This window comes from Garra rufa, chromosome 13, assembly GCF_049309525.1.
Source record: "Garra rufa chromosome 13, GarRuf1.0, whole genome shotgun sequence".
In the NCBI taxonomy this organism is placed as follows: domain Eukaryota; kingdom Metazoa; phylum Chordata; class Actinopteri; order Cypriniformes; family Cyprinidae; genus Garra; species Garra rufa.
The window spans coordinates 32,671,088-32,684,973 of NC_133373.1; the positions used below are offsets into that span (position 1 = coordinate 32,671,088).

General features: G+C 33.0%; 1 protein-coding gene across 1 annotated transcript in view; it reads left to right on the forward strand.

Moving 5' to 3' along the window:
* The window catches only part of ncoa1 (nuclear receptor coactivator 1), a 54,814-nt gene continuing 40,928 nt past the window's right edge, over positions 1-13,886 (forward strand). Inside the window, exons 1-2 of the mRNA XM_073852777.1 lie at positions 1-112; positions 5,161-5,266. Coding sequence (XP_073708878.1) covers positions 1-112; positions 5,161-5,266 — 218 coding nt within the window. The remainder of the gene's footprint in view (positions 113-5,160; positions 5,267-13,886) is intronic.

Here is a 13,886-nt window from a genome sequence, read left to right on the forward strand (position 1 = left end):
ATGCCTGAGGAGCCAGGCTCTGGTCTGGGTGGTGGCCTCCCCAAGTGGAGAAACCAAACACAAGATATGGCGAATGATCTTCTTCAAAGTGAACGGATCGACAAAGCTGCAGGTAGAGCAGGAATGCTTCAGAGTTCAGTTTTAGTTGGCCTTTTTTAGGTGAACAATTGCTGTTGAGGTCACCAGAGAAATTAGGGTTCTTGAGGAAAACAATCCAGGATTTTTCTCCATATAGTGAACTCCAATGGGGATCAGGGGGTTGAAGGTCCAGCTTCAGTGCAACTTCAAAGGGCTCTACACGATCCCAGCCGAGAAATAAGGATCTTGTCCAGTGAAATGATCGGTCGTTTTCCACAAAAAAAAAAAAAAAAAAAACTATTTCTATAAGCCTGCAACCATTAGCAAAAAAAGTGTAATGGCTAATGGTAATGGAAAGGAGACCAGAGGCAGTTATTTTTAATGCATGCCAATGAAGGAGAGGCTTCACTACGCTGAATAACAGCATTTTAGAGGAAACAAAAATGCTGTTTTATAAGAGAAGTCGTTGACTTTTTGCAACAGGTGGAATTCAGCTTACGGCACTTCTCATTCATTCCTAAGTTATCCGTAAATGGCGACTGAGTGTCGTACAACTGTGACTGAAATTCAGTGACATCAAGGCTGTAATGTGATTGGTTTTTAAGGGACACGTGATCCAACTTAGCCGTTACGCTTTCTCCAACAGTAAGTAATACAGACGCTCTCATCTCCCTGTATTAAGACAATCTCTGTTGGAAAAGTCAAGTGTGACATAGACGGAAGTACCGACCAAGTGTTTACAAAGCGAACGTGCAAAGAAAGTAAACCAATAATGTCAGATGATTTTGAAGTTAGAGGAGAAGATGAGATAGCTTTTTCGCCCTACCCTACCTTTTTGAACCGAAGTACTAACCGTGTGTGACTTCTCCAACATGATTACTTAAAGCATAAAGTCATAGACATGCAAACTAAAGCTAGTGCAAAATTAGCATTTGTGGTTAAAAAGTACATGAATTTTTTTTTTTTAGAAAATGACCAATCGTTTCGCAAGACAAGACCCTTATTCCTCAGCTGGGGTAATGTAGAGCCCTTTGAAGCTGCATTAAAACTTCAATTTGGACCTTCAACCTGTTGACTTCCATTATAGTCCACTAAATGGAAGACGAGCATTTGTGGTTAAAAAGTATATAAATTTGATGATTTTTGTTAAAAAAAAAAGACAAATTGTTTCGCTAGACAGGGCCCTTATTCATTGGCTGGGATGGTGTAGAGCCCTATGAAGAGGCATTGAAACTGCAATTTGGACCTTCAACCTGTTGGCTCCAGTTGAGGTCCACTATATGGAGAAAAATCCTGGGCTGCGTTTCCCAAAAGCATCGTAAGCTTAAGTACACCATAGACCCATTGAAAGCAATGGAGCTACGATAAACTTAAGCTTACGATGCTTTTGGGAAACAGCCCTGGAATGTTTCCTCAAAATGTTTCCTCTTTTAAACTGAAGAAAAAAATCTATGAACTTTTTGGATGACATGGGGGTGAGTAAATTATCAGGAAATTTTTATTCTGCAATTGAACTAATCCTTTAACTTGGGGCTTTTATTTGATTGGACGTCAAGTTAAAAAAATGTTTTTTTGGTGGAATTTAGTGCAGTTCACCTGGGTTCAGCCACAGCCAACCATATTCACCATTTATTTCATTAGTGACCTTGCTTTCCATCACAGAATGTTGTTTTTTTTAGCTGGAATAAATTCTAGCTTTCTATCTTAACATGGTTGAATAGTCAATATCACCAGCTGCAGAGTCTTTCTGTGTTATGAAGTATTGGTTTGTGGACAACAGTGTTTTGGCTCTGAATACCTCAGTGGTATTTTGTGCAGTGACATGTATGTTTGTTGTATCACTGTCACATAATGCTGTGAATGTTCTTTAGGATTCCCGTATGTGAAGCTTGAATGTGTCCTGTTTCTATGGTTACATACTGCAACTGAGGACACCTGATGCTTGTGGAGAACGTTTGCTCAGCAAGATGTCTTGTATAAACTAGGGAGTTGAAATGGCAGCCAATGATTGATCCTCTGCTGCCATCTTCTGGTTATATGGGTCGTTTCATCTCATTTTCATCTTAAAAACATAGTGTTTTCTGTAAACAGGCCGTAGACAATTGGATGTTGTGATTTTGTAACATTTTTCCGAAATATCTTTTTAGAATAAAAAATCATTTTCGTTTCTGAAGTATAAAAATAAAATGATTTGTGACCCTGGACCACAAAACCAGTCATAAGTAGCACGGGTATATTTCTAGCAATAAACAACAATACAAAAAAATTACCCTTATGATTGGTTTTGTGGTACAGGGCCACATATTTTATTTTAATTTATTTTATTTCATAGCCTTGATGAGCAAGCGAGTTTTTTTCAAAAACAAAAAAAACAAAAAAAAAACAGGGTCACATTTATTTTATTTTATTTTTATTTATTTTTTATAGCATAGCCTTGGTGAGCAACAACAAAGTTTTTCCAGGGTCACATTTATTATTTTATTATATTTTTATTTTTATTTTGGTAGTGAATTTAATTTGTTGTTCAGTTGAAAAAAAATTACTCTCAACTGATTTTGAGGTCCAGGGTCACATATTTTATTATCAGGGTCACGTTTATTATTTTATTTTATATTTTATTTTTATAGCCTTGGTGAACAACATTTAAAAAAAAAAAAAACATAAAAAAAAAACTTTTAAATGGCAGAGAGTGCATCATGGTCTTTTTTGGTAGTGAATTCAATTTGTTGTTCATTTTCAAAAAATTGACCCTTATGACTGGTTTTGAGGTCCAGGGTCAAATATTTTATTTTATTTTTTATATTTTATTTTATAGCCTTGGTGAGCAACAGTTTTTTCAAAAACATAAACACTATTGACTGCAAACTTTTAATGGTAGTGAGTGCATCATGGCCTTTCTTGGTAGTGAATTTAATTTGTCGTTGAGACTGTTTTTAAGGTCCAGGGTCACATTTTTTATTTTATTTTATTTGTATTCATTTCAGTTCATTTCAGTTCGTAGCCTTGGTGAGCAAGAGAGTAAAAAAAAAAAATATATATATATATATATATATATTAGTGGTGGGCCGTTATCGGCGTTAACGTGCTGCGTTAATGTGAAACTCTTATCGTGCGATAAAAAAAATATCGCCGTTAATCTATTCTCAAATTTGGGTTGGGAGCTGGGTCTAAACTACGCAAGCTATGATGACTTTCACCTTGATAGTTTAACGCGGATGTATACCGAAGACTATAGAATATGGTCGCGCATTTAAGTCTCCTCCGCCAAAACACAGACGGGATCGCGTCGTCCTCCATTCATAAAAAAACGAATCTACTATAGCGAAATGCCACGTAAATTCGTCGTTTTTGGATTCATAAATCAAATGTTGGTCTGTCACTTAATTCAAATCGCGATATGGACTAGTGTATGTGAAAACTGAAATGCAAAAAGACCGTTTTAATATGAATCCGATATGTTCCGTTTGCCTAGCTGTATGTATGCATTGCGGAGACGAGCTTTTACTACACGCATACTGAAACACACGTGACGCTCCCGGTCATTTTTGGCATTTTCATCTCACATGAACAGATAAACTCAATCTCCCAAACTGCTGTGAGTGTCACTTTTACCGTTTCATTTGAGAAAACTAGCATCATATCATACTGTATACACAGAAACGGCAGCCTGTCAAAATAAAAGTACGGTGTAACATGTAATGGGTTGGGTAGGTGTTGACGTTAAAAAAAACACAATCTAATATGTAGAAAAAATAATTTCATTGTTAGTTAGTTAGTAAACACAAGTACATCTAATTGAACATAATTTATTTTCATCAACAAATTATCATAGAACAGCTTTATGAGCTTTATAACACTATTGACCGCAAACTTTTAAATGGTAGTGAGTGCATCATGGTCTTTTTTTGGTAGTGAATTTAATTTGTTGTTCAGTTAAAAAAAAAATTGACTGGTTTTGAAGTCCAGGGTCAAATATTTTATTTTATTTTATTTATTTTTCAGTTTATTTTTATTTATTTATTTTTCATTTCATTTTATTTTATTTTATTCAGTTTCAAAACATTTACCCTCTTTTATTTATTTTATTTTATATTATTTTTATTTTTAATTTTATTTTTTCAAAATGGTAGTGAGTTCATGGAGGCATCATAGTCTATTTTGATGAATTTGATTTGTTGTTTGTGCTAAAAAATCTTGATCAGAAAGCTTGATTTTCACTGTAGAAATGTAAAGATTTTTAAAAACATAACTCCACATATTATACATTCAGAATATATATATATATATATATATATATATATATATATATATATATATATATATATATATACATTTAACTGCATAGCAGTAATATATAGTATAGTTCTGCAGATTTAAAGTTTGCGTTCTTTTAGTTCAGCTAAAAGTTCACCCCAATCTTTTATTCACATCTTCTCATGATAGGAATTCACAGGGTAGTTCACCAAACTTGAATTTCGCATGAGTTTGTTTCCTGTCTCCTGTGTTTGCATGCGTACGAATGGAAGTCAGTGGAACGAAAAGTGTAGTGTGAACAGCCCTTTAGACGCACACAGTATCCTCACGAATGGCGGTTCAGCGGTTGCCTCTTCTAGCAGTTCACAGCGTGGGTTAGATGGTAGCGCTGGGTGGATAGCACCACAGATCAAAGAAGGCTTTCAATTAGCAAGCCCTTTCGCAGCAGATTTACGATTGCCCTGCAAGGAGCCATCGATTATGCGTATTGCTAGTGGGAATGAGCTGTCACCTCGGTCTGTGCCTGATATGGAGTCATCCGACTGTTGCGCTTAATCAGGTCGAGATATGTTGCCTGTCATAACGTTTACAGTAAAACGGGGACTATTTCAGAACTGGTTTAACCTGAAGCTTGCTGGTTTATCAGAACCTGTTGGTCCAAAGTTTCCACCATGATTTTGTAGCTCTAGATGATATTATCAAATCAGGTATAAACAACAACATATGGGTTGTCAGACAGTGACAACTGACTCATTTCTGTTGTTTTCTTTATTGTTTATTCAGTAGAATGGCTCCTTCAAACTTGACTCAAACTTGTCTCTTTTGCAGGTGTGCATATGCTGAAAATGAGTGCTGCAGGGGAGAATGCCCTTGACCCCAACACCCCAGAGTCACGGAAGAGGAAGGGCTCTCCTTGTGATACCTCTGGTCCCAGGTGAAGTATAAGATCATCTTTCCTCTCCAGTATGGAGTGTTTCACATTACTAAGTGTTTTATAAGATCTTAGGAGTTTTGTCATTATGTAATGCTGTGGCTCACAAGCAGACAACTGACAATGTAGTCAAGGTGTGTCAGAGGAAGTGCAGCAAGTGGTGAATAGCAGGAAAGAGGCTATTTTAACAATTACACTTGCCTGAGGTGTAAACAAAAAATTATTAAACCTCAAAACCATAAAAAAATTTTTTAAAGTTGTTTATAAGAAGTCTTGTAAATGTTAGAACAAGTGCGACAGTTCAGACACTTTAAAGTGTTAATTAAAATTGTATTTTAAATATCTAGAATGAGGGCAACAGTTAAGATTTTTCATTTGTTTACAAATAAATTAATTTTTTGTTAATACTTTTATAAGTTTATAAAAAGTTTTTGAAATGTCTTTGAAAAAGTCTTTGAAACTGTTTTTTGCTTATCAATAAATAAACTATATATTTTTTAATTTTAAAATATGTGACAATTTAGATAATTTAATTTTTTATTTTTTTTCATTAAATTAAAAAGTTTATAAAAAAAGTCTGTTAAATGTTAGAATAGGAATGATAGCTTAGACACTGCAGTTTTTAATCATTTTGTTTTTGTTTGTTTGTTTATCAACATTTATCAATTTATTTTTTATTCTAGTATTTATTTTAAATGCTAGAATAAGGGCGACATTTAAACATTTTTGTTTTATTTATGAATAAACTATTTATATATATATTAGGAATGTGGATGACAGTTTAGACACTTTTTTCAGCATTTGTTTGTTAAATTATCAATACATTTAAAAATGATTATAAAAAGTCTTTTAAATGCTAGAATAGTGATCACTTAGACACAGCTTTTTTTTTTTATCTTTTTTTTTGTTAACCAAAAAATAAAATATTTTAAAAAGTTTTCATTAAAATAGTATTTTAAATGCTAGAATAAGGGTGACAATACAGATGTTTTTGTTTACCAATAATGAATATTTTTAGAATATGTTTTTAAACAAATGTTTTTCATTTATAAATATTTACATTTTCAAAGCATTTGTTTGTTTAATTTATCAGTAAATTAAAAATATATATATATATTTATAAAAAATATTTAAAATTTTGGAATAAGTGTGACCGTTTAGGCACTTTGGTTTTTAAGCAGTTTTTTTCCCCATAAATAAAGAAAATATTTAAAATATTTGTTTATTAAAATACTTGTTTAAATATTAGATTGTGTATGCCAGTTTAGATTTTTTTTAAACTGATTGTTTATCAGTGAATAAAATATTTAAAAAGTGTTTATTAAAATAGTATTTTTACATTAAAAAAAATTTAATTTTTAAATATTTGGATTTTCACAGCATTTGTTTGGTTTTTCTTTGTAAATATATAAAATATTTTTAATATTTGTTAAAATAGTTGTTTAAATATTAAATTAAGGATGATGGTTTAGATTTTTAAAACTGATTGTTAATTCATAAAAAAAAAATATTTTTAAAAGTTTTTAATAAAATAGTATTTTAAATGCTAGAATAAAGGGCGACAGTTAAGATTTTTTCATTTGTTTACCAAATTAATATTTTTATAATTTGTTATTTTTTTATTTTAGAGTATTTTAATTTTCACAGCATTTGTTAATTTATCACTGAATGTAAAAAATATTTATTAAAAATCTTTTAAATGTTGCAATAAGAGTGATAGTTTAGACACTTTAATTTTGAAATTTGATTTTTTTTAAATAAGAAAATTATATATTTATTTATAAAAATAGTATGTTAAATGCTAGAATAAGAACGCCAGTTAAGAATTTTTATTTGTTTACCAATAAATAAATATTTTTTTATTTATTTTTTAAAAATGGTTTTTAATTTTTAAATATTTTCATTTTTCACAGCATTTGTTTGTTAATTTATCAATAAATTAAAAAAAATATTTATGAAAAGTCTTAAATGTTGGAATAAAAGTGACAGTTTAGAAACTTTGTTTTTTAAACCTTTTTTTGTAAATAAAATATTTTTATGTTTGTTTGTTAAAATAATCGTTTAAATGTAAGATTAAGGATGACAGTTTAGATTTTTTTTTAAACTGATTGTTTGTCATTAAATACAATATTTTAAATAATTGCTTATTGAAATAGTTTACATTTAGGAAAAAGTGTGACAGTTTAGTCACTTTAATTGTTACACCATTTCTTTATTATTATTATTATTATTATTATTATTATTATTATTATATTTAAGTGATACTGGGTTTTGCCAGTATGATAAAGGATTGGGAGTGTAATCAGGGCAAAAACCGGATTCAAAACCTGTGCACGAAACAGCGTAAAAAAATTAAAACTAAAAGCTAAACTTAATAACTAAATAAAATTATAATTAACCCATCCCAAAAATATCAGTCATGAGCAATGCGCAATATAGGTTCAATAGAGGGTTGTTTTTAGGTGTAACATAGCAGGCCATTGGTTTTTTTTGGAGGTTTCCTTGTGTCAGGGTTGGTTGGAGGAGAACTGGTCTGTCTGGCTGAGTGATACTCTTCCATAGGGCCTTGGCGGGGCTGATGTAACAGCCTGTTTCCACAGCAACCCCACGCAGCGCCCTGACCTGTGTATGCAGTGCGCCTGCGCACAACCTTGGCGAGGCACTGACCTACTTTCTCTGCCGTCTTCTCCCACACACACACACGTTAACATGCGCTCACACTTGCAAGTCATTCGTATGTACATGCACTCGCTCACCCAGAAGCGGGACGGCAAAAACAGATAAGCACTTTCCTCCATCCTCGCACATGTACAGCAGCCGTTGGTCTCACATGCACGGCACATGCACTCATATGTGCACTCTGGAGGAAGGGAGAGCTGATTGTTAGTCTCTTGAATTTTTTTTAAATAGTCATTGTTTATTTTCTCCTCGAAGAAGCTATGTAATTTTAATTATGAACCAAGCCGATATAGCCATATTATTATTTTTATTTTTTTCTTTCTTTCTTTCTTTTTTTTATTTATTTATTTTTTCTTCCCTAGGTGACTGAGCACTTGATATATAAATACAAAATACAAATCAAAAGTTTTTGAACAGTAACATTTTTAATGTTTTTAATTAAGTCTCTTCTGCTCACCAAGCCTGCATTTATTTGATTCAAAGTACAGCAAAAGCAATAAAATTGTGAATTGTTTAAAATAACTTCTATTTGAATATATTTTAAATTGTAATCTATTCCTGTGATCAAAGCTACCTTTTCAGCATCATTACTCCAGTCTTCAGTGTCACATGATCCTGTAGATTCGAAATCATTCTAATATGCTAATTTGCTGTTCGAGAAACATTTATTATTATTATCAATATTTAAAACAGTTGAGTACATTTTCTCAGGATTTTTTTGAGGACTAGAAAGATCCAAAAATCAGCATTTATCTGAAAAAAAAAAAAAAAAGCTTTTGTAACATTATATACTATACCACTCAAAAGTCAGTATAATTTATTTATTTATTTTTTGGGAAAAGAAATTATAGAAATTAATACTTTTATTTAGCGAAGAATTTAAATGGATAAAAAGTGATGATAGACACATTAATAATGTTACATAAGTGTGCTAATTAAGATAAATGCTTGTTCTTCTGAACTTTCTATTCATCAAAGAAACCTGAAAAATTCAACTTAGCTTTTTTCAACGTAATAATATATATATTATTTATTTATTTATTTAGCAGCAAGTCACAATATTAGAATGATTTCTGAAGGATCATGTGACTGGAATAATGATGCCAAAAATTCAGCTTTAAAATCACAGGAATAAATGACACTTTAAATATATATTCAAATAGAAAACAGTTATTTTAAATATATTTATTTTTAATTAATTTAATTAATTTTTATTTAATTAATTTTTTATTTTATTTTATCTATTTTTTATTTTATTTTATTTATTTTTTATTTTATTTTATATATTTTTATTTATTTATTTATTTTTATTTTATTTTACCACAGGCAACCAAGCACTTGTTAAATGAATATATTATTTGCATAAATATATGATAAAAATAAATAGAATTTAGATGTTTTGTTAATTTTTTTTTTTTTTTGGATTTTATATAAAACACTATTTATTAATATATTGCCTATTTAATTTGTGATGTTTAATTTTATTTTTTATTTACTTTGTAAAGTACAGTGCAGATTTTCAAGAACTCTTTTAATTCTTTTTACATATGCAGTACTTCCAAAGATTTTATGTTTCTAAAAGAAGTCTCTTATGCTCACCAAGGCCAAATTTTATTTGATCAATTTACAGTAAAAACAATAATATTTAGAAAAATTATTATATTACACTGCCGCTCAAAAGAAATAATATTACAGTTTAAAATAATGGTGTTCTATATTAATACATTTAAAAATATAATTTATTCCTCTGATGTGTGTCACATGATTATTCAAAAATCATTCTAATATGCTAATTAATTAATGTTATTATCAATGTTGGAAATAGTTGTGCTGCTGAATTCTTTTGGAACCTGTGATGAATAAAAGGTTAAAAAACAGCATTTATTCAAACTATAAATCTTCTCTAACAATATAAGTCTTTGCTATCACTTTTTATCAATTTAACACGTCCTTGATGAAGAAAAGTATTAATTTCTTGCAAAAAAAGTTTTTAGATGGTAGTATAGATTGTTACAAAAGATTTCTATTTTAAATAAACATCAAATTTTCAACATTTATTTGTTAAAGAATCCTGGAAAAAAAAAATCACAGGTTGCAACAAAATATTAAGCAGCACAACCGTTTTCAACATTGATAATAAATCAGCATATTAAAATGATTTCTGAAGGATCATATTACACTGAAGACTGGAGTAATGATGTTGAAAATTCAACTTTGTATCACAGGAATAAATTACATTTTAAAATATATTAACATAGAAAACAGCTATTTTAAATTGAAATAATATTTCACAATATTGCATTTTTTTCTGTATTTTTGACCAAATTATTTGTTTAAAATATATTTATATATAACATATAAAATGTAATTTATTCCTGTGATGCAAATCTTTGCTTAATCCGTCAGAAACCATTCTGTTATGCTGTTTTATTGCTCAAGAAACAAAGGAATATTATCCATATTGAAAACATTTGTTCTGCTTAATATTTTTGTGAAAACCGTGATGCGTTTTGATTAGGGCCGGGACTTTAATGCGTTAATTTAGATTAATTAACTACACAAAAATAATGCGTTAATTTTTTTAACGCATTTTAATCGCACTTATTTTTGCACCACGGAACGTTTCTCACTGGATGAGTTTCGGCGGACCGATTATACTGGAGCACCAACTAGCGTTCAGACAAAAGGTGCGTTCCATTCGACCGTAAGTGGACTGCGAAGTGGACTTCACAGGGTATTCCGCCATCTTAAGTGAGATTCCAAACCGAAGGGAGCGAACATGTTCAGTTCGAAGGGCACTGCGAACGGCATAGGGAATAAGGGAACATCGGTACTTCACTTCACAGGAAGTGGACGGGGAAAACTACCCAACTGTCATTGCGCACCGCGTCACCAGTTAGAAGTAATGATGGAGCAGAGCCGTTGGAGTTTTTTAAAGGCTCTGCAATGGAGCGGTTGCAATAAATGTTGGTATTATTATACAAATTAGAGTGTTTATGAATGGTTATGGCGATTCACGTTACATTTGCATATTGTATTTTATGAATGAAAGTAAAACTGGTGAGGTGAAGCTCTGTTTTGTTTTATTTAATGTTACCACAGGTTAGTTAAATATAGGCTGTGTGGGGAAAAAAGTGCTTGAGATAAGACCACTACAATCTGTTAATCTGTTAACGGTCTAAACATATACATTTGGAATATATATTTTTTAGATGCATACGTTTATATGTATTTTATATGTATTTAAATTTGAAAGTAAAATAAATTACAATATTTATTTATGTTAAATCATAATCTGCGTGACCTGCCATTGATTTGCTTTGATGACGTTCCAGGGCATTCCGAATGAGCGATTATTGTCAGCGAAGTCCACTTCAACGGAAATACCGTGCTAAGGGAGTAGGGAGCAGTGAACACTGCGTAGGGACCCTGTCGATCGGAACGCACCTAAAAAAACAAACGAATGGATGGAAGCGTCGATAAGAGCATGGTTGCATCCTATTGCTACACTTAATTAGCCTAGAATCTAGACGCGCCCCTAGCGGCAGCAAATTACATTTGCTTCCAAGGTCAGTCTAGTTACTCTCAATTCACTTAAATTTCCGAAAAATCCAAGATGTACCGGGCCAATCACGAGTCGGTGGGCGGGCTTAACATGATGACGACTGACCTGCGACCATAAGTTCCGTCAGACATGAATTCCTGGTTCCGTGAATTAAGCGTGGAAAACTGAACAGTATTTATATAATTTTTTACTTTTGATACACAGCCACGTCCATGTGTCCTGAGCAGGAGCTCGTTACATCTGAACGCGCTGTGGTGTAGAATACGCAAACACCGGAAGCGATCTGTGGCGTGTATACGACACTTATTGTTCACACAGTGCACAGAGATTGTGGATATAGCGGCTATTCAAAATGGTAATTACTTGCGCTTGTCCTGGTTGTTCAAACCCATTTAAAGCTGAAAAAGATTACGTTTGCTTGCGCAAACTCATCCTGGACTTTTTTTTTTACATATTTCCCCTTTCGGTGTTTGCGTATACTACATCAAAGCGCGTTCACATGTGACGAGTCGAATCATAGATATGCTAAACTCGTGCTCATGACAGATGGACGTGGGTGTGTATCAAAGGTAAAAAGAAAATTATATAAATACTGTTCATTTTCTTGCAAAAACCGATCGTTTCGTGTCTTAGGACATCAATGTATCGTCACGAGCCGCAGGGTGTAATTTGGATTTGTCTGTGCATGTTTTTGTTTACTTTTAAAGGTTTAGTGCCCATCTATGTCTATTATTTGGCTGACAGACTGCACAGTGCACTGATTTTTGTTAAAAATCTTCGTCGCTCTGACTACGTCACCTGACCGACTACGTCTCTGATTGGTTGTAGCGCTATCCTATTGCGTGGAGAGGAGTTTGAAAGACAACCGTTTATCCCACCCCTCCGGTTGAGCCCTGTCTATGGAGAGTGCCCAGACCCTACATTTATGTGGGTCTGGCTTGCCAGGCTAACACTTAATGGCAATATTGCACTTGTCTGTTGGACTTTTTTGAACAAAAATAAACAATATTTTGTTGCTTAAGCTTATGTATTCAGTCATTATTCAATGGTATAGACGTTTTTCCTGAACACGGAAGTAAGTCCGACTCTTAACTGAAAGAATGCTTTGCATTTCCGGTCTGCATTGTTTCTAGTCAACTAATTTGACTAGAAACAATGCAGACCGGAAATGCAAAGCATTAGGGTATATTCCGAGCTAATAAACTAATGTTAAACCTATTAAAATGTTTTTAAATAGCACATGGCTCCTTAGCGCCATCACTTGGCAATGTCGCAATGACCGTCATTTGTCAGTGCCTCACTTTAATGAGTGTGTAGATGACACGAAGCAGCGGACGTTAGCTACATTAAAAACCAGATGGACGCTATTTGAATGGGTTCCTATGGAAACCGGAACAGAAAAGCATTCAATCTGACGTTAGAATTCGTAATGGAATTCGCTCATCGTTTACTCAGGAAAAAGGTCTATACTAAAAATCCATATGAAAAAACGTACTTCTCACTGTTCTGAGGTCAAATATTTATATGCGATTAAAATGCGATTAATTTCGATTAATTAATTACAAAGCCTCTAATTAATTAGATTTTTTTTTTTTTTATCGAGTCCCGGCCCTAGTTTTGATGAATAGATGCTTCAAAAGAACACCATTTATTGTATCCTTGCACACGTACCACAGCCGTTGGTGTGCGACAAACACTCGCGCACACGTTCCTATACTCTTTATGCGTTGAAGAATAAACATTGGCGACTGAAACTCCCTTATTCTCTGTCTTTAGAATCCGTCCGTTTCTGTCAAATCTTTTCAATCGCTTTTAACACGGTGCACGCCTTCAGTTACAGTGCTTTTTCACCTTGCCATCGCCGATCTTTTGTTTTTGACTGGATGATAAATGGGCTCCGATCTGAAGCCTTTGCATTCCATTGATATCTAACATTACTTCACCGTAGCCCCTGACCATCTGTCTTTCTCTCTCCTATTCAGCCTCTCTCTCTTTCAGTGTCTCCTCTCAGCTTGATAACCCATGTGCAGCATAAGCCTTTGAGGAATGCCTGCTAGCGGACTGTATGCAGCCCAACCCTTATTAGCTCTACAATGATACGTCTATGTAAAAGCGTGTGTTTTAGCCTCGCTCTGGTTCCAGGCCACCCACAGTTTGTCCCTGAGTGCACCTATAGTCTCCCCTCACCCAGCATTCCTCCTTTCAACTGCAGAATCCTCTCCCTCTATCAGGTGGCAGAGCGCTGAGACCGCGAAAACGGGGTTCAGGGGCTGTTTGTGATCATAGTGCTCTTTGAGCATCATGAATTATTCAAGGCCCAAGTCCTTGCAGAATGCCCACTCAGCCCCTCTGCCAAACTTTACCACTTCAATGCTTTGT